The sequence below is a fragment of the Falco naumanni genome, chromosome 8 (genome assembly GCF_017639655.2).
Source record: "Falco naumanni isolate bFalNau1 chromosome 8, bFalNau1.pat, whole genome shotgun sequence".
Taxonomy (NCBI): Eukaryota; Metazoa; Chordata; class Aves; order Falconiformes; family Falconidae; genus Falco; species Falco naumanni.
The window spans coordinates 17,812,671-17,831,030 of NC_054061.1; the positions used below are offsets into that span (position 1 = coordinate 17,812,671).

General features: G+C 37.6%; 1 protein-coding gene and 1 long non-coding RNA gene across 4 annotated transcripts in view; one reads left to right on the plus strand and one right to left on the minus strand.

Moving 5' to 3' along the window:
• Window positions 1–590: 590 nt before the first annotated feature.
• LOC121092731 lies at window positions 591–12,664 on the plus strand. The gene is made up of 2 exons (XR_005829363.1): window positions 591–700; window positions 9,076–12,664. It is a non-coding gene; the product is annotated as an uncharacterized LOC121092731 (long non-coding RNA).
• The window catches only part of LCP2 (lymphocyte cytosolic protein 2), a 31,506-nt gene continuing 25,710 nt past the window's right edge, over window positions 12,565–18,360 (minus strand). For all 3 annotated transcript variants that reach the window (XM_040604183.1, XM_040604182.1, XM_040604181.1), the window contains 5 exons: window positions 17,141–17,190; window positions 16,204–16,307; window positions 15,267–15,344; window positions 13,996–14,151; window positions 12,565–13,254 (listed from right to left, as the gene is read on the minus strand). In XM_040604183.1, coding sequence (XP_040460117.1) covers window positions 13,132–13,254; window positions 13,996–14,151; window positions 15,267–15,344; window positions 16,204–16,307; window positions 17,141–17,190 — 511 coding nt within the window. In that variant the 3' untranslated portion in view covers window positions 12,565–13,131. The remainder of the gene's footprint in view (window positions 13,255–13,995; window positions 14,152–15,266; window positions 15,345–16,203; window positions 16,308–17,140; window positions 17,191–18,360) is intronic.

The window sequence follows — 18,360 nt, forward strand, 5'->3', positions numbered from 1 at the left end:
CATGCCCAGCTGGCCACCAGCCCCCCCAGGCCCTCTTCTGTCAGTGGTTGTTCACTTTATATTTCAGCTTGTGTAGGAATCTCAAGAGAAATCTTAACTTTGACATGTAGAATCATTTGTTAAATAGTATCTGCCTATTAATGCTCATCAGTGGAGTCTGAAATATTGGGAGGATGGTATTGTCATAACATAATTGTCCTGTGAGCCAGACAGCCTTCTGAAGTGTTAATGTGTCCATTTATGCTTTGGGCAGAGTTGAAGCTTGATTAGACTTCTAAAGGTCTCTTTTGTGTCTTATTGCAGCATGTTGACATGTTGATATGTTTTCACATTGACGTCCTTGTAAAACTAAGCAATAAGGGTGCATACTTCATTGCTCATGATACATCCAGCAGATAAAACTAAATATTTCATCTTTTCCCCCATCTAGACCCACTAGGCCTTGTACAATGTGAAGCTCATTCAGTTGGCATCTGCAGCTCAGTAACGTTAATCATGCAGCAGCAGTTTCTTTCGCTCAATATTCCTAGGTACCAAATGCGAGAGAGACAGAGGCCGTTGCTCGCTCTTCTTTTCCTTGCTCCCTTCTCTGCCAAGTGATGTGCATGCGGGTACCACCCCCAGAGCCTGTGATTCAGCTTACAGTTTCAGATACCAGGTCAGAAAAATGTTGAGGGTTGTATCTACTGCATTTGTACAGGTATGTTACAGTTCCTTCTTCACTTCTCACCCTATCCAGTTCCTCTCTCTCTCAATGAAAGTATTTTAAATATAAATATTGACTTTTATTTGTGTTAATAAGTCTATTTTTACTCTGTTTTGCATACTTGTTTTGAAGCTAATGCATTTGTAACTGCCCTAATTCATTTAACACAATGTGGCCATTGTCAAACTGTGAGAAAACTGAGCCAGGACATGCAAATATGGGGAGGGAGATGAGGTCTTAGCTTTGATGCTAAGTAGTTGCCACAGAATGAGTGAGGCTAATAACTTGTTAACTTATGCCATAGTTATTTCAGAGCAGTCTTGTTCATATTCAAAAGACCTTTAAAGTTTAGTTGAAATAACTGATTTTGCACATTTTCTCTTCTGATAAAAGAATCTGAACAAAGTGCTAGTATTTCAGTTTACTTATGTGATTCAGCAGATAATGCAACTTCACCCATGTCTGCAGGTACAATATGGCAGCTCACCCAGGTAAATATGTGATTGCTGTGCAGACACAGCCACAGCCAGGATATATAAATGTGAGATTTTCCACAAGATAAAAGCAAAAGCCAGAGTTAAAGACCTGCAACCTACAGTTTGTTAGTCTGCAGTCCTGCAGGCCTCTAAACTTGATGCTGTTTCCTGAGTTCAGATGACAAATATTTTGTGTATATATATATATATATATGTGCACACTGTAAACACAGAAAAAACACAGCAAAGCACATTTATGTGTGACATGAGACCTAGTAATCGCTCCGACAGTACAGAGCGAGCCTAGTGTGAGTAGCTTTTGTGTCCTCCGTCCTCTTGCTACATCCCTTCCCCCTAGGATTACAGTGTCACTGAGTGGGAAGCTCATACAACATGCAACTAAGGCAGTGGCATGAATTATCTGACATCTATTGTCATTTTCACATTTGGTCTAAATCACCAACCTTTTCATCCAAGCACATTTACTTTTCAAAATGCTTTTTAATTGTGGGAAGGAGGGCCTCTAGTGGCTTCTTTTTTTTTTTTTCTTTGGGTTTGTTTTTTTTTTCCTTCCATAGTTCTACCATTCCAGTTTTCAGAGATTGTAACTTACTAAATTTTGTGGAATTTGTGACATGGTTGTATTTAAACAGTATGAACATCTTTGCAAAAGTCATAACTTTTTATTCCAGACAGCCAATTTATGAAAAACCTTAGTTACAGGGAAATGCTCCAGCTGATCTGCTAAGACAGGGTGTTTCAGGATCTTTTGTTTGCCTCCCACTGGCCATTTCACAAGTTATTAAAAAAGAAATCTTCTGATAATGCAATAAGAGTAATCAAGCCTGTAATTTCAAAATAATAATAGAATTTCCCTGAGCAGATTGGTATTCTTTTAGTCTTTTTAATTCTCATTTCTGTACCTCTAATGCTTATAGGGTATTTCATTGTAACAATTTATGCAAGTTGACAAATGAAAAATAATGTAGATACTTAGAATAGAAACAGCTAATAGAAGCTGCAATATCTACATTGTATCTCTAACCATTAGTTTATAGTATTAAATGAATTTAAGTGAAGAAGGGATAATTTGCAGTGTAGCAAGTTATAAATCTGATTTACTGATATCAGAATATGCCCCTATTTCTCTCTGCAGTATTTCAGGCAGTACACTCTTATTGATATTAAAATCTAGGAAGATAAAACAGAAGCGTGGTAAGTTATCTGTAAAAATTGAGCTACTAAGCAGTGCCATCTCAAAGGGCTCAGCATTTTCAAAAAGGCAGTCTGGAATCACTGGTTTCATAGGGTCTTGAAACAGTTTCACATTTCCTTGCTTTATAAACTTACTTTCCCCATGCAGATGAGAAAAATCTTACTGAATGGCATTTGGCATGTGAAAGGATGCAGAGAAGTATATGTGACTCTGTATAAGAACTGGAAGCAGATAGATTTGTATAGCTCCAGGTAGCTGCATGCTAATGAGTAAAGGTTCACAGTTGCTATGAAGTTCTGTGTTGTTTCAGTGGTTTTATTATGAATAGGGAACAAATATCATAATATCAGAAATCACTTCTGTTGTGAAATCCAAAAAAGCATGAGGAATTCCTCAATGCTTCTTGAAAATCTTCTGCCCAACTCCTGGATGTAGCTGAGTTTCACTTTGAAAAGCCCTGCAAGACAAGTTGTGCTTCCGAATTCCATCGGCTCAGACTTTGCAAGCCCAGCAGGACTTCTGCTTTCCTCAGTAGTTCTCCCTTTCCATAATATATGGGCCATAAGAAAGCAAAAATATTTGTGAATATCCCAAAGTTTTATTAAGCATAATGTTTATGATTAACTGCCCAAACTATACCACCAAAACCTAATTGGCACTTACCATTTATCTCTTCAAAATTTCACCACCTAATCACCTGACTTTAGTAAAAAACTGAACAACAAAGATGTTGTATATGAAATAGCTGCAGGAAATATGCCTTTATTTTTTCTTAATTTTTACTTATTTTTTTTACTTAAATTTACTTAAATTTTACTTATTTTAACTTAAAAGTTATCCATACCAACTAAGCAGTTTCAACAGACGATTTCATCTGTATTAGCATTATACATGCATTTGTGTTCAATCAATGAATATGCATATCTTTAGCATCTCATTGGCATACTACATTGAAGAACTACTTAAAAGCTATAGTTTAAAAACTTTTACAACATAAAATAACTTTCCAGGTCACTAAGAGGAGACCTTCTGAAGTATCTACAAAGCATAATGTGTGCTGATGCTGCTTATTGTTTAAAAATCTTTTTTTCAGAAAACTATTTCAGAGCAACAGGAAGCACCCTGTGGATTTAATATTAGAATTTAAACTGCCCATGGAAACAAACAGACTACAAGAACATAGGAGATGTTAAAACCTGAGGTGCTCTGAGCTTGAAAAACATAGCGCTGACCAGAAAAGTGTTTACTGATCAAGCAACAAAACGAAACAGGGCTCTATATAGTGACATCCATCTTCCTCTCAGATGCCACCCTCTATTTTCTTAGTTCTTTGGCCACTGTAGGGAAAGTATTAAAAAAGATGCTTAGTTAGGCATCCTCATGTATTACCTCCTATAATCTGTTGCTGTGTAGAGTCCTCTGAAATGGAAATTAGTATCTAAAATGGAAGGCGGTGGTATGTGTCCCTAAATCTGATAACGGTATGTGTACAGCAATCAGCAAACTTCAGTGTGCAAGCAAGCACTTACTAAATTATGTGCAGGATTTTACATGGTCTCAACAGCTCCTTTTTTTTTTTTTTTTTAATGTATGCATTTAATATAATCAGTTTCTTAGAGCCACACAGACTTAATTACATTGCTGTTGTGAAATGTGGTAATGATTTTCATTCTGTAGGAACACTAGTGGTTTTAGTGTTTTCTTAATCAAGTATTATTACAACATTCTCAGAAAAGTCTGTTATGTGTAACATAATTTCTTGAAGTTTTCTGGGTGAAAAATCGGGAAGCAAAAGCATTTCATAACCCAATATACTATGTAACAAATATATATTTTAACTTGGGGTTTACTCCTCCTGCTTCTTGAGCATATATTAAGGCGAGACAATTTGCTTAGCAGTCTTTTCTAGCTGTCACATTTTGCCTCAACTAATTGGATTGTAAACGTTTCAAGACAAAGTCTGGCTTTTGCTTTACTGTTTTGAACCATGATCTGGTCAGGCTTTTTTTGGCCTTCAGCATTTACCAGTTTTCATGGGTGAAAATCCTATGTGTGCTCTCAAGCTTACTAAATGCATTATTTCTTCAGAAAATAACTGTCATAAGTTGAGGTTGTCTGATTTTTTGTGTGTGTTGGTTTGGTTTCTATTTGACTTTTCTTGCAGTTTGGATTAACATTTTTTATGCTCAGGCAATGGTAAAAAAGCAGTTCCTCTTTTGTTAGAGCTTTTCACGTGAAAGTTTAATAACATGCATTGAAACTTCAAAGACTCCTAGTAGATCCACTAGGAAATTTTTATGAAAGCTAAAGCTTTCAAAGTAACAGCAAATGGTTATATTTTCATAAAAGTTTATTTCCTTACATCTTATCTCCTAGGTATTGCAGTGTTTGTAAATAGGATTTCCTTAAAAGACAGAGTCTATTAATGTTTATTAATCCACTCACTAAAATACTGTCTTTGAAGTGAATAATTTTTTTTTCTACTTCCCATTAGAACAATTTATTTTAAATATTTTTGTACCCATGAGATACAATATGAGATCATAGAATCATAGAACCGTTTGAGTTGGAAGGGACCTTAAAGATCATCTAGTTCCAGCACCCCTGCCACGGGCAGATCACGGTCTCTCTTTACTTCATCTGTGAATATACAGGAAAGTAAGTTTGGATACCCTTTATTTTGAAAATCCTCCTGTTAAGTGGTTGTGTATGTAATTGTTTTATTTTTGCCTGAAATTATATTCAAAGTAATTTTACTGCAGAGGTGAGGAAGGTAGTTCTGTAAAGTGAACTGCACTGTTTTAGTTGCCTGCAGTGCTTGCTGATTCATGTCATAATCCTAAATTCATGACCTGAAATATATTTCTAGCCTTCCCAATCTTTTTTTTTTTTGTCTCCTTAGAGAACTGGTTTGGTAGTAATTCTGTCTTTATCTGAGATTCATAAATGTGGCTGAATGGCTTCAGCTTCCATAACTAAATGTATTTGCAGAAAGACTCCAGGGAGACAGTTGTTTCGTGTGTTAAACTAGCATACACAGCCAGATCAGCCCATGATTAAAAAGAGTTACAATCATCTTCAGCCGCACATATCTTTGCACATGAACCTGTAGGTTTATTTCAGGGGAAGCTGCAACTGCAGCTCATAAACTGACACATTGATATGACATTTTTAGCAACACTTACAAGGGCACTCCTCACGTAGAGGTGTAACTTAATAATTTAAATTATTAATTTCAAATTTTCATTTTGAAATATTACTTTATTAAGAAATCCAGAAAGTATGTCAGTTCCAGGTAATTTTTATTGCAGAAATTAAATATCTCTTAGTCTCTTTTTTAATTCTTAGAAGAAAATGCCTCGTACAATCAACAGTTATGGAAGGTTGTTTTTAGAAAGGCTTTGCTGTTAAGAACCAGTTTGGTTTGTCCAGTTAGTTCTGGGGGCTCTGTTCATATTTTGTATCTAATTTTTCTGGTCATCACAATATTCTATTTTTCCTTCTACAGTTACTTCACAGAAGAATTTAAGTACAATGTGAGCAGTTATTTATAGGATGTGGTAAAAAACCCAAACCCAAATGTAGAAAGTAAACTTAAATATTTGAGCAGAGGTCAATGTGGAACTGTCTCCCCTGTCTTGAAGACCTCCCCATTACTTGGTATTTCACTGCTGTTGAGGTCAGCTATATCTTTCCCCTTCCCTAGTACCATAGCAGGATACTATGCCTGTTTTAACTAGCGGTCTCTGCAGTAACGCAGGTGCCTGTTTATCTTCATTATAGCTTCCCCTGCCAACCCCATTCCTGGCAGCCATTTAAGAAATCACCTTTACAGGTTACTGAGGATAATGACTTCTGCTTATGCTAACACAGATGTTTTCAGGAACTCACTAGGCTACTGTTTTACTTTTTCGTATCTATGCTTTTTATACGATTTTATGTATTTCTTTACATATAGGAGCTATATAAAACCACCTTGTTGTATATTTTCTTTCTATGCACGTGTACTCCAGTATTCTGCCAGGAAGATCACCAGTTTCTGTAAACCACAGAGAACTTTTTCCGTAGACACACAGAGAAAGGGCACAGCTAACTTGTTTGCACTGGAGTCCATGTAAGACCTTATAAACAGAAAGGCTATGTAGTACAGGAATTAGTGAACATGTGAAGTGTTTCCTGCCTTGCATTTCTCATCTTCAGAAAGCTCCAAATCTAAGAAGTGTCTCATGTTTACTCTTTGAGTCACAGTTCAATTGTGCCTTAACAGAAAATGCTATTCTGAGTTGCAATTTAGCTTCACCCACAGTCAGAAAACAACACATTTAGAACGTTGCATTTTTAAGAAGAAGTTTTGTGAAAGCATACCCCAGAAAAAGAGAATAGAAGAGTAAGTAAATGGCAGGCAGCTGACTTCTCTGTCCATCTGCTCTCTACTGCACATGCAAGTAATTCCACTCTGCTCTGAGGTACGGTAACCCTCCTCAGTGGTGCTCACATTACAGCTGAACACTGAGCAGCAGGAAAAATGGTTGCAGTAAATTAAAGTTCTGACAGCCATTCCCTTGCTTGGTGTCCGTGGCTTTAAGTACTACGGGGCACACACTGGGGAAGAAATGAACAGTTCCCAACTCCCGGTCATTACTTAGCAGTTTTTGTTGAGTTCAACTGAGGTCAGATACATGTGTCTAAGGGCAGCGTTCAGTGTTGTGTAGCCTAAAGTGATAAATCTGCATAGCAAAGTGCCTTTCTCATCTTCCTTGAATTTAGGTGTAGTATTTGATCTTTGCTCATCATAAATTACTCTTACTCCATGAGAATTTAAATTGATGACAAAAAGGAACTGACTGCTTATAAATTGGTTGCTGCAATGTGCAGTGAACACTTGACAGACAGGGCTTCAGAGGGTGAGAGGAAATCCTGTTCACCACTCCCCATGGACACCTCAGTCCTCTCTCATCCACGTCTTCAGCTTTTGCAACATTTGTGGTTACTTCATACCTCCCACTGCTAAAATCACAACTCATACAGGCCTCTTGCAGCCTACTGACATTCCACGTGCCGGAAGAGGAGCGCATCACGGGGCTTTCCTTGGTGAGCGAGGCAGAGGGCAGCCAAGCACTGGGGCTGCCCGTGCGGGGGTCACACGCTTTCTCCTGCCCCCATGGGCTGCTGCCTGCCCCCAGCCAGGGCAGCCAAGCCCTTGGCCATGCCCCAGCCATCGGGGCTGCCCAGGGCCAAGCTGGAGTGACCAGCTCGTCCCGTTGCCTGCTGAGATAAAGCTATGGCACAACCAGGCTGTGGTAGTGGTGGGCTTTTCACCTCTGGTGGGAAGGGCTGTGCTGCTGCCTGCCCACAGGCCTCACCAGCGCCTGTGAGGTGCCAGGGCTCAGCCGGACCGCACTTTCCTCAGGGAGAGCCCTGCCTGCCTTCATGGCAAAGGGGCAAAGGCGCCCTGCAGTCCCTGGTGTTCTGCAGGTCTTGCTGCTAGCGGCTGCAGTGTGTGCAGGGGAAGGGGGCAGCCGGGAGGCATGGCCCTGCTGCCGCGTGGCCTTTGAGAGCAGAAGGGCCACCACTGCAGGCCACAGCGGGCAGCAGGGCCTTGGGCGCCAGTGTCCAGGGAGGTGTGAGGCTTCATATGCCCGCACGCCATGAGGGGGCTGGTGCCGGTGGGTCTGACTCTCGGAGAGTGTACCTGCCCATGGAGCACAACCAAGAGCAGGGCAGCGTGGCCTGGCCAAACTGGCTGCCAGGGCTTTCTTTCAGTTCTTGGCAGGCCTTGCTGCGAGATATCCCATCTGCACTCCTGCGTGCTCAGGGCAGCCTCCAGTGACTCGTGGGGAAATCCTTGGGCCTTGAGGGGTGCCCTCATGGCCTGCTTCCTAGTGGCCCTGGCCATCAGACCTGGGCCTTGCCAGGGAGGGGCCTCACCCCGCCAGCCCACAGGCTGCGTTCCCCTCCCCGGGGCTATGAGGGACTTAGTTTGGCTGCCCCTCCAGCTAAGGGCACGGTCTGCTTCATTTCATTGCACCCTTGCTGAACACATACAGTACTAGCATGAAATAAACCCTTTCCCCCCCCCCCCCCCCCTCCCTTTTCAGCACTGAAACAGCTTTCCAGTGACGTTATACATGTAAACGTGCTGAGGGTGTCTGAATCTGTGAGGAGAGAGATCAGAGAAAATGGCGGAAGAGCGAGCCCAGGCATCAAGTATTTGATTTCAGCTCTGTGACTGACCAGCAGACATCCAACACTTTACTTTTTTTGTGTCTGCTTTACATGCTCCTTGAATAAATTGATACAAACTGATTGTAATGACTTTTTATGAAGTTTTTAATCTAAAAAAATGTAGAATTTTGTTTGACGAATTCTTCATCACAGTTATAAATATTCTTATTATAATATTATTATAATAATATTATATACCTAAAATTAAATTAAATGCCTAAAATATTTGTGAAACAGACTCTAAAAGAAAGTAAAATAAGTAAAATTCAAGATTTTATTCTGCCTCAAGGAGAATTAAAACTATTCGACCCCTTAGACTCTATTTTCAAATAGCACCAATGACAACATAATCTAGTTATTATATTTATCAAATGTTTTTATATATTTGATTGAGCAAGATATATATTTAAAATATATGTTACTCCACAATAATTTGGAGTTTGTCCTTTTAGGATCTTTGGCGTTGACTGATGACCTCAGTGCAAAGCCACTGTGTGAAGGGAAGGGAGACTTGGACAAAAAATCTATGTTAACTGTACGTTCAGGGTTTTTTTTTCTTATTTCTCAATGTGCTAAGGTGTTCTACAAAGTGATCATTATTTATGAATATCACCCAGAGTTTTTCCAGATATTATTTTTGGAATTTTTGAATGATAGAGAGCTTATAACTAGGCCAGAAACATGATATGTGCCATTTCTTCTAATATTTTTCTTAAGGAAAAAAACATGCCTAAAAAGATTGTAGTATGAAATTAAAAATTCAAATTATACTTAATTTCAAACAGTTAGTCTTATTTGTCGCCAGATTTTTATAGGTTTTTTTTAGTTAAAAGTGAAAGGGAAGGACTATGATCTCCAAAATAAGCCAAAAGATGTTGTTTATAAGATAATTACCTGTACAGACACAAATGTTCCTGGGCAGGTATTAACAGATTCATTAATATTCAGTGCTGACAGTGACATTAATTTCTTTTACTCGTGTTAGTGTCACAGTAGCTCCATCTTGTGGTTTACTAAATATTGCTTGATTATTAATTTTTATTTAGATTCTATAGGAAAAGTAAGGTTGGAAGCAAAAATGAAAAAATGCTGGTGAGGAGAAGAAATCTTAGATATGCTTGATTTCATTGCAGTTTGTAAGAAAAGAAAATGAACGGAAAACAAAAAATAAAGTCTGAGTGTTTAGTAGTTGCCTTCAGTATCTGCAATTTGCTATATCAAAGTGGATAATTATAAAACGGGGGAAGTGTTAGTTAAAATATTATTTTAGAAAATCAAAGAAAAAAATCATAAAGATTATGATTAGCTAAGTTAATGAGTTTGTGAATCATATGTACACTGCCAGTTATGGTTTGTTTCTGTTTCATACAGGTGTTCAAAAATGATGTTGCTGATCAGCAGTTTAACCTCGAAGCTGCAATTAAAAATGTTGAGAAAATGTCCAATGAGCTGAGGAAACTAAATGGTACTTCTGAGTTCATCATCCAGTTAAACAAGAAGCTGTTTAAGGCATCATTTTAAAAAGTGTGCAGTTGTGAATTATTTGGTTTTCTATGTCATGCAGCTGGGTTTTGATTTAACGAAACAATACAGTTGCTTTTTTGTTTTGAAAAATTCATGAAACAGTAGGTACATAGAAATGAAACATGTTAGTTAGCCATGGAAAAAATCGGTTAGGTAGTCAAAGGCATTCCTTTGCAGGAACAACAGTCTCCTAATAGAAATATTACCAGTATGCTAATACCAAGCTTTATTTAACCATCTTGAAGTAAACAAAACAAGGCAACCCTCCAAATTTTTCAGAGTTGGTAGGTGAACACTTCAAAAAGTGCTGTGTATAAATTGCCTTTCACTTAGCATCTACTATTCCATAAATCCCATGATGATACACTGCCCTTTGTCTTTCAGTGGAAAGCCAGCTACTGCTTTGTGACCTTATTTTGAATTTCAACCATCCTAAGAAAGCCAAAGATTTAAGAGAAGCTGAAGACAAAAATTGGAGTTTGACAGATTAAGTAATAACATCAATCTTCATGCATCATCTATTAATACTGCTTCAGTCTGAACTGTAAAATAATAGTACAGTTTCCTTCAGTTAGGCTATTTTTGTTTTAAATTGAAAATGTGGAGTGGAAAAATGCTAGTTTACTGGTTTTGAGAACTTTTTTTTTTTAACCCAGATTTCCCAAATTAAGCCCAGTAGGGCTGGGAAGGCTGATATAATTAGCTAGAAAGGTCAGGAAACTGGGCATGACATTTTTCACATGTGGTTGTCTTCCCTTAAACAAAGATGTATTGGAACAGTAACAAAAGGTTTTAAATTACTTCAAGTCAAGTCATTGCTCTCTTATCTCAGTTGTGCTGTGGAAAATGGGTTAAGAAACAGTCAGTAAAGGAGGAACTGCAACTTGTCTCATTTGATCTGCCTTCCTCATTCTAAAAATGATGCTGAGGAAGGGGGCCAAAGAGCAGATTACTTCTGGAAAACTGAAAGTACTTTCATTCTGGTGTTGGTGGTAACTTTCTAAAGCACCTAGCTACAAAAGAGAAAGTGGTCTAATACTCTGCCCTGCAATCTTCTTGGCTCTAAATTTGAGTAGCCAGTATTTTTGTGTAGTTCATTGCAATTAACACTCGATCGTACTTTACTTATGGACATGTTTGATATTTAGATGTGGTTTTATTCATACAATATATGTTTATCTGAATAATTAAATCAAGATTTACTCTGCAGAAAAAAAACCATGCAGTATTATAATTTGTTACTCTGGTTTATATTTTGTTTCTCTTTCTCTAAGGAGATGATTTAAAACAAATATAACACAATTCCAGGTGAGGTATGGCTGGGTTGTCAGATATTTCAAGGCAGTGCATTGGAATAGAATTACAAACTTCAGCTCACATAATCAGTGGTAATATCAGGGATGGTATTCTTAATTTTAACATGTTTTTAAAAACATGCATTATAACTGACTTTCAGAAGGTTAGTAGTGAGTTTTGAAAAAAAAAATGGACTAGAAACAGGTTTTGTCTCCTGAAGTATTTTAAAAACATTTTTTTTATTTTATTTTTATTTTTGAGTCATGGTTGCATGGAAATGAAATGCACTAACTTTAAACTCCAGCACCTAGCTAAATATATTAGAAAGGAAGATAACATTTACAAAACATATATTTAAAGTAAAACTGTTTATGAAATCTGGTTAATTTATCTGAGAAGCTGTACAGATTACACGGAAGATAGTTTTCTGCCTTGAATTTTGATTTAAGTGTTTCAAGTGATATACACACAAATGGCTTTAAAGGAGAAAAAGTGTGGCACAGCCTAACATAATTATCAGACCAAGGTCTCATCAGAAATCAAAGGTTACTGGAAAACCGAGGCAAAGAGTTGATAAATCTCAATTAACAAAGGGGAGGGGAAAACTCTCGATACAGTATGCTTCAGTGATCCTCTGTTGCAATGTATTTTAGAACTAAGAACTCTGATGCTTTTCTTTAAAAAATACAGTAAAAACAGAAGGCAGTTGTATAAGAGGAACTAAGCTTTGCCTGCTTGTCTCTGTCTGCTTTAAGAGATTTGGGTGTGTTCTGCCAATTAAGAATCACATGATGATAATCTTGTTGATGTACCTCCTATAAAAAAAGTAGTTGCTTAATTTGGAGTCAGAAGGACAAAGCTAAAGTGAGCTCTTTGTTAAGGGGGAAGAGCTTGTTTCAGAGTGAGGTTAGGAGATACAGAATTCCAAGAGTGAGGTTAGGAGATACAGAATTCCAATTTGTGGGCTAAGACATGCCATCAGTGGTATGACAGAGAGAACATGATGTTTGCAGGATGTTGGGGTTTTTTTTCTAGAAAACTGTGAACACAGTTTCATGGCTGAATAACATGGACCCAAATCTTGACAGGCTGCTACATATAAAACACTGGGGCTTTTTTTCGGTGTTGCTGAAACCTAGGTGTCTTTAGGATCCAGGGTGGAGTCCTCATCTTTTCATAGAGGAGGCCATAGTTAGAGTTATTGGGAAGTAAATTGTGGGGGAAAAAAAATCGGGCTTTTATTGTCTTTTGTGTGCTCATCAGCTTTGACAAGGTTTGGGTCTACTCTGTATCACTTTATATAACTGCTGCTGCAGTTCAGATGTGAAAAATGGCTTACTTTTTTTTTTTTTCCTCCTTGGAAAGTAGATACTTGAAAGAAATAAATTGGTATTTATTTCTGGGGCCTCTAATTCCGTGTGGAAATAATTTCAAGAATGTATAGCTATCTCAGAAGAAAAAATTCTCCTGTACTGTATGCTTAGTGGACAGTAATAAACACATAGAAAAATCAAATTTTAGAGTACTGCATATAAGGCATAATTTAAAAATAACATTGTCCTTTTTCCTTAAAATTAGAAAGATTTTTGACGACTTCATGATTTTAGTTTGCTGAAAAAAGAAATATCCTGAAGTTTACAAACTTCAGTAGGCTTCAATATTGTATGTGATCTTCTTTAAGGTCTGATTTAAATATGTCCTGCAGCGTATTTTAACATGCATTGATTTCTTGAACCTCTGTCTTTTCCATCAATCAGAAGAAGAGGTGTTCTTTGGAAGTAATCAATGATATCTGCTACAGAAGAAAAATCCTGTGGAATGGAAAAAATGATAAGGCTATGGCAAAAACCACTGGTGGTGTTAGTAAATAATAAAACAAGAAGGTTTTTTTTAAACTCTAAATATTTAGCAGTCTTATAAGGTCCACTAGATACTGTCTGATAAGCTGGTTTTGTTCCTGCCATAAGCTGTAGCTCAGTAACTTAATCTAGTGTGTGTACAACCTACTGCAACTTTGTATAATTAATTTATGCTCTCTTAGCCTGTTTAATACATGATGTTGTCATTCTGCCTGACATGATGATTGCACTTGAACATTCAAAATGTTGGCTGATCAATTCAGAGAGTTCTGACTCGATCAGAACTGCAATACATGTGCTGGCCCGTCAGTCTGGTGCCAGTGAATCCAATGCAGTAGTGCGGGATGTAAGTAAATCAGCAGTCCAGGAGCAAAGCGGTAAATTTGGCAGATACAGATTTGCTCCCAACGTGTATTTCTTTTATCTGGTATATTAGTGGTAAATAAACATTCTCTAACCAGGTATCTGGATTTCTAATAGCTGTATTCTAAGGCTATCCCTCATTCCTTGAGCACAAACAGGTGAATCTGATTTTACTTTCAGCAGTAACGTATTCTATCAGGAATAGCTCCGGGACAATAAGCAGAATTCCATTGGAGTAAACCAGCTGCCAGGTTAAGCAGCCTGACACTTAGGAATGAGGCAGGAAATACCTTAAGATGAAGGGGAGTACTGTGAAAAAACACATAGTACCTCTTTTCCTTTTAAGCCGGTTCCTAACAAATATACGTGGTTTTGCTCCTGGTAACGAATCTGGATGTTGTATACTTTATCTCTGTACAACACCATTAGTACATATGGATGAGTAGCAGTTTTTCTTGAACTGTCTCTTACCAAGAATGTTCCATCCTGATGAAAAAACAAAAGATGAGAACTATACATCACTTCTGGATTTGGTCAGCGTAACAACCTTAACTAGAGCACTCATGATTTTAAGTGTTAGGGTTTTTTTTCTTTCTGAAATCTCTTTCCTCCTGGTAAAAGAAGCTGCACTGTTAAAGAGTTTAGGTCATTTCTCAAATGTTTTATCTTTCAGTTTGCTACTTAAAACTTTCTTGTCTGATACACATGCAGATTTTTAGGGAAGGGAGGAATGGTGTTCTGTGAGGGAGAGATTCCATTAAAGGAGGAAATAAAATGTCAAGGGCAAAATCTTACATCATTTCAACCAGAAGAGAAGTTCATTTCTGGTAAGTGCCAATCAAGGTTCTTATGTGATCTATTCACAGACAGTCTCAAATAATGATAGTGTCTGTGTAATTTTGGTAAAGGCAGTAATATTCTCTCTCTCTTTGCTTTTCTTAATTTCAGATCTGTTTTAACAAGTCTTTCATTGAAACACACTTTCTTAAAGGCATTGAATGTGGTCTCATAAGCTGGATCTTAGTACAAGTCACTGCAATGCTGTACGCGTCATCCTCAGCTCATGACACGTGCTGTGACACACCACAGAGTAAACACGTTTCCACCGTGCTGGAATACAGCCTGGTTTATCTCCACGTGCACAGGTAAGTGTGGGTTTCATCTATTTGAATCTGTACTTCATTTTGCTGGTAAGTATGGCCTAGAAGAGGGTAGGATTCATCTAATTCAAGCTATCTAAAACTTGGAATGTGCAACAAATTCCTCACTGGTGACTAAGAACTAGTTCCAGAAAACAAGTAATCCTCCTTCGAGAGGTGAGGTGAAACTGCTTTCTGGAGACACGTAGTTTGTTATCTTGTACTACGAAAAACAACAGCCTTTGTGGCTGGTTTAAACTAGATGTGGAGTTTTTATCCAGGTAAAGATATTCAAGATGAATCTTCCACTCTAAACATCTACATGAGTGCCTTCACTTTTCCCGTATGACTGCAAGGACATCTAGCTAGGAGGTAGTGAAAATTTAACTATTTTTTTAACATTTTTTTTAACATTTAAAATTAAAATTAAATTTAAATAAAAACCAACAATTTAAAGAGTACCTTGTTTATTTTTCGAAGAGCTGCTTCTGCTTCTGGCCGGCTAACGTAAGCAACATACCATTCATCATTTAGGGAGTCCTATGGGGTTTTGTGAGAAAGTCAGCTGCCAATGAATCAGCTTGTCATGTTAGCAACATACAAATAAGTAGAGAGAAATTTGAATGTGAGGGATATTTGTGTTTATGTGCAGAATCTCTGAAGGTATGAGCACCAGGGATCATACTAGTATATATATAATAAGTTCCACTACATAATTTTATAATAATTTTCTTACTTTGATGAATTTTAAAATATTACAGACCTAGCTATATTATGCCTTCAGGTAAGCTAGGAAAACAGGTATTTCCAAATACTTTTTGTAAATAAGTAAAAAATAGATTTTAAGTGACATTTTCTCTTTTGTCTGCATGGGACACTAGCATCCTTTGTTTCTCTGGTTGTGATTGGGTTTTTTTAAATGATTTTATTTTGTTTTTCCTTTTTTAACTATCTCTGAGACAATAATGCAGACCCTGTGAATATACCATGTATGGTTGCCCGGGAGTGTTATCACCAGGAGTGGTTTGCTCTAAACTTGCTGTAAAGAAATATGAAACCAAAATGCACATAAAGTGTATGAATTCTTTACTCACCAAGGTTTTGTGGAAGGAGAACTGAATATGTAATGCTACTTGAAGGCAGTTATGCAAACCACATAATCCAGCAAACAAGTATTTTTCTTATTTTGTTCTACTGGGGTTTTGCTATTTTTTTTTTCTTGGTGAAGACAAAATAAGGCACTAAAGTTTGACACAGAGAAAGAAACTGAAAGTCTGAAAGTGCTTACTAACATCATGACAGTGACTACTAATTAGAAAAAACAACTTTGAAAAATGTTTTCCCTCAAAATCAGAAAATTTGCTGGGTTTAACAGTTATGATTAATGTTTGTTTTGTACCTCTTCGCCCTCCATATTTATTTGGTGAACAGTGTGTCTGCTGGGAATTGGCAACGGAGGTCTTACGTCACCTGTGCCTCTTGAAGGAGATCTGCTGTTGTTGCCTTCAAAGATATAAAAGTAGAAAAAATGTTAAAATTGGGAAAATAATTTCATCTGTGGAGTCATATAGTCTACAATCTTGAGTTTATGAGGCATGAAGAATTTATATCACTCTGATACTGAGACATTTTGAATTGATTTGAAATCAGATTTAGGCGACTATATGAGAACCAAGTTCTTCACATAAACTCACCCCTCGTGCACAGCGACTTTAACTGAACTTTTGCAGTTCAGTTTTCCTAAAAATCGGATGAACTTGAAAAAGAGGTTACATCTTTTTAGCTTCTGTACCATAGTTACTCAGTTGAGAGCATATCCGGTTCCTTTAGACAGTTAGAAGTGATGTTAACTGCATCCCTTGCCTTCTTAGCATGTAGAAAGTAAAAAATTTCACTGTAAAACATTGGCAGCTGTCACCATATAAAAAAAAAATATTTGAAAAGCAGTTGATTTCTAAGCTTCCTTTATTTTTTACTTGTTATTACAGGATAAATATGCAGCATATTTCACATGGAAAGTGTTTTCTCTCTTTTTTGAGAATATTAGTATACCACAGTGACTTGCAGCTGATGTTGCTGAGCTCTCAGTAGTGTTAGTTATATTGAAAAAGATGATTACATGAAGTTTTGATAATGTTTTAACTAGGCAGTAAGCCCAAATTTTATAGGGAAAAAAAATCTTCCATTCAGACTAAGTTACACAAGCTGCCTTTCAGGAACTTGATAATTTTCTAGCATCCATAGGAAAAAAAAAAGATTATATTAACTGCACTGAAACCACCTTTTAACCTTCAATCATTTTTTGTATAAAAAATGCAGGAATGCAAGATACAAACCTATATGTAAGCGTGGTGGTAGTGAGCCACTTGAAGGCAGGTTTCTAGCACTGTTAAAAAAAAAATAGTAGTCAGTATAAATGCAAGACAGCTATACAAGATTTCTTGGCTCTGAAGAACTGATCTGGACTTTGTGCCTGTTTTGCAGAATATGAGAGGCTCTTGAGACCTATGCAGGATGAGGATAGCCTTCTCTTTTTTTTTTTTTTTTTTTTTTTTTTTTTTTTTGTTTTGTTTTGTTTTTGTTTTCTTTCTTTCTTTTTATGTAAGCAGATCCACCATTAAGTTTACTTGCAGCTCAGTATCTGGGAATAAGGTAAAGGGAATCACTAATGGGCCCCCAATTCTTCTGTATCAGGATCAATTCAGAAAACTCATTCAGCTTGTTGAGCTTTCATGTGAATGATGACTTTATTTCCCTAAAGCAGGAAGCACAGGCAACACCTTGCTAAACATTTCTTTCTGTGGAGTTCCACTTGAAGAGTCATTTTTCTTGTGGCTTCTATAACATTGTTGATGACCATGCAGTTTCTCATCATTAATGTTGCAACTGTGGATATGGAGCTACTGGAGACAGTCCAGTAAAAGGCTACTAACGTGATAAGGAACTGGAACATCTCACATGAGTGAAGGATGAGGGAGCTGGGACTGTGTAGCCCAGGAAAAAGAAGGCTCAGAAGGGACTGTATCAATACCTGAAGCTCCAGAGGGCCAGGCTCTTTGCTGCGATGCCCAGTGACAGGGCCAGAGGCAGTGGGCACAAACCGAAACACAGAGGGGTCCTTCTGAACGTCAGGGGATGATTTTTTACTGTGAGGGCAGCTGAGCACAGGGGCAGGTTACCATGAAGGGTGGTGGAGTCTCTGTTCTTGGAGATACTGAAAAGCTGTCTCGACACGGTGCTGGGCAGCCTGTGCTAGGTGACCGTGCTTGAGCAGGGGGCTGGGACCAGATGATGTCCAGAGGTCGCTCCCCATTTCAGGCACTCTGTGTGAGCTATGAGCTGACAGTGGCACAGAGCTCGTACCCACAGCTTCCATGCATAACACTTCCAAGTGCCTATGCTTTCTCTCCAGTGTTTTTTTTTTTCTTTTATGTTTTTTTTTTTTTTTGTTGCTGTTGTTAGAAATCTATCATTTTCTTTTATGGCCTGATCTCAAAACCCACATCCAAAATTACTCAAACTGAAGATTCCCAATCTTAGATTTTTTTTTTTTAAT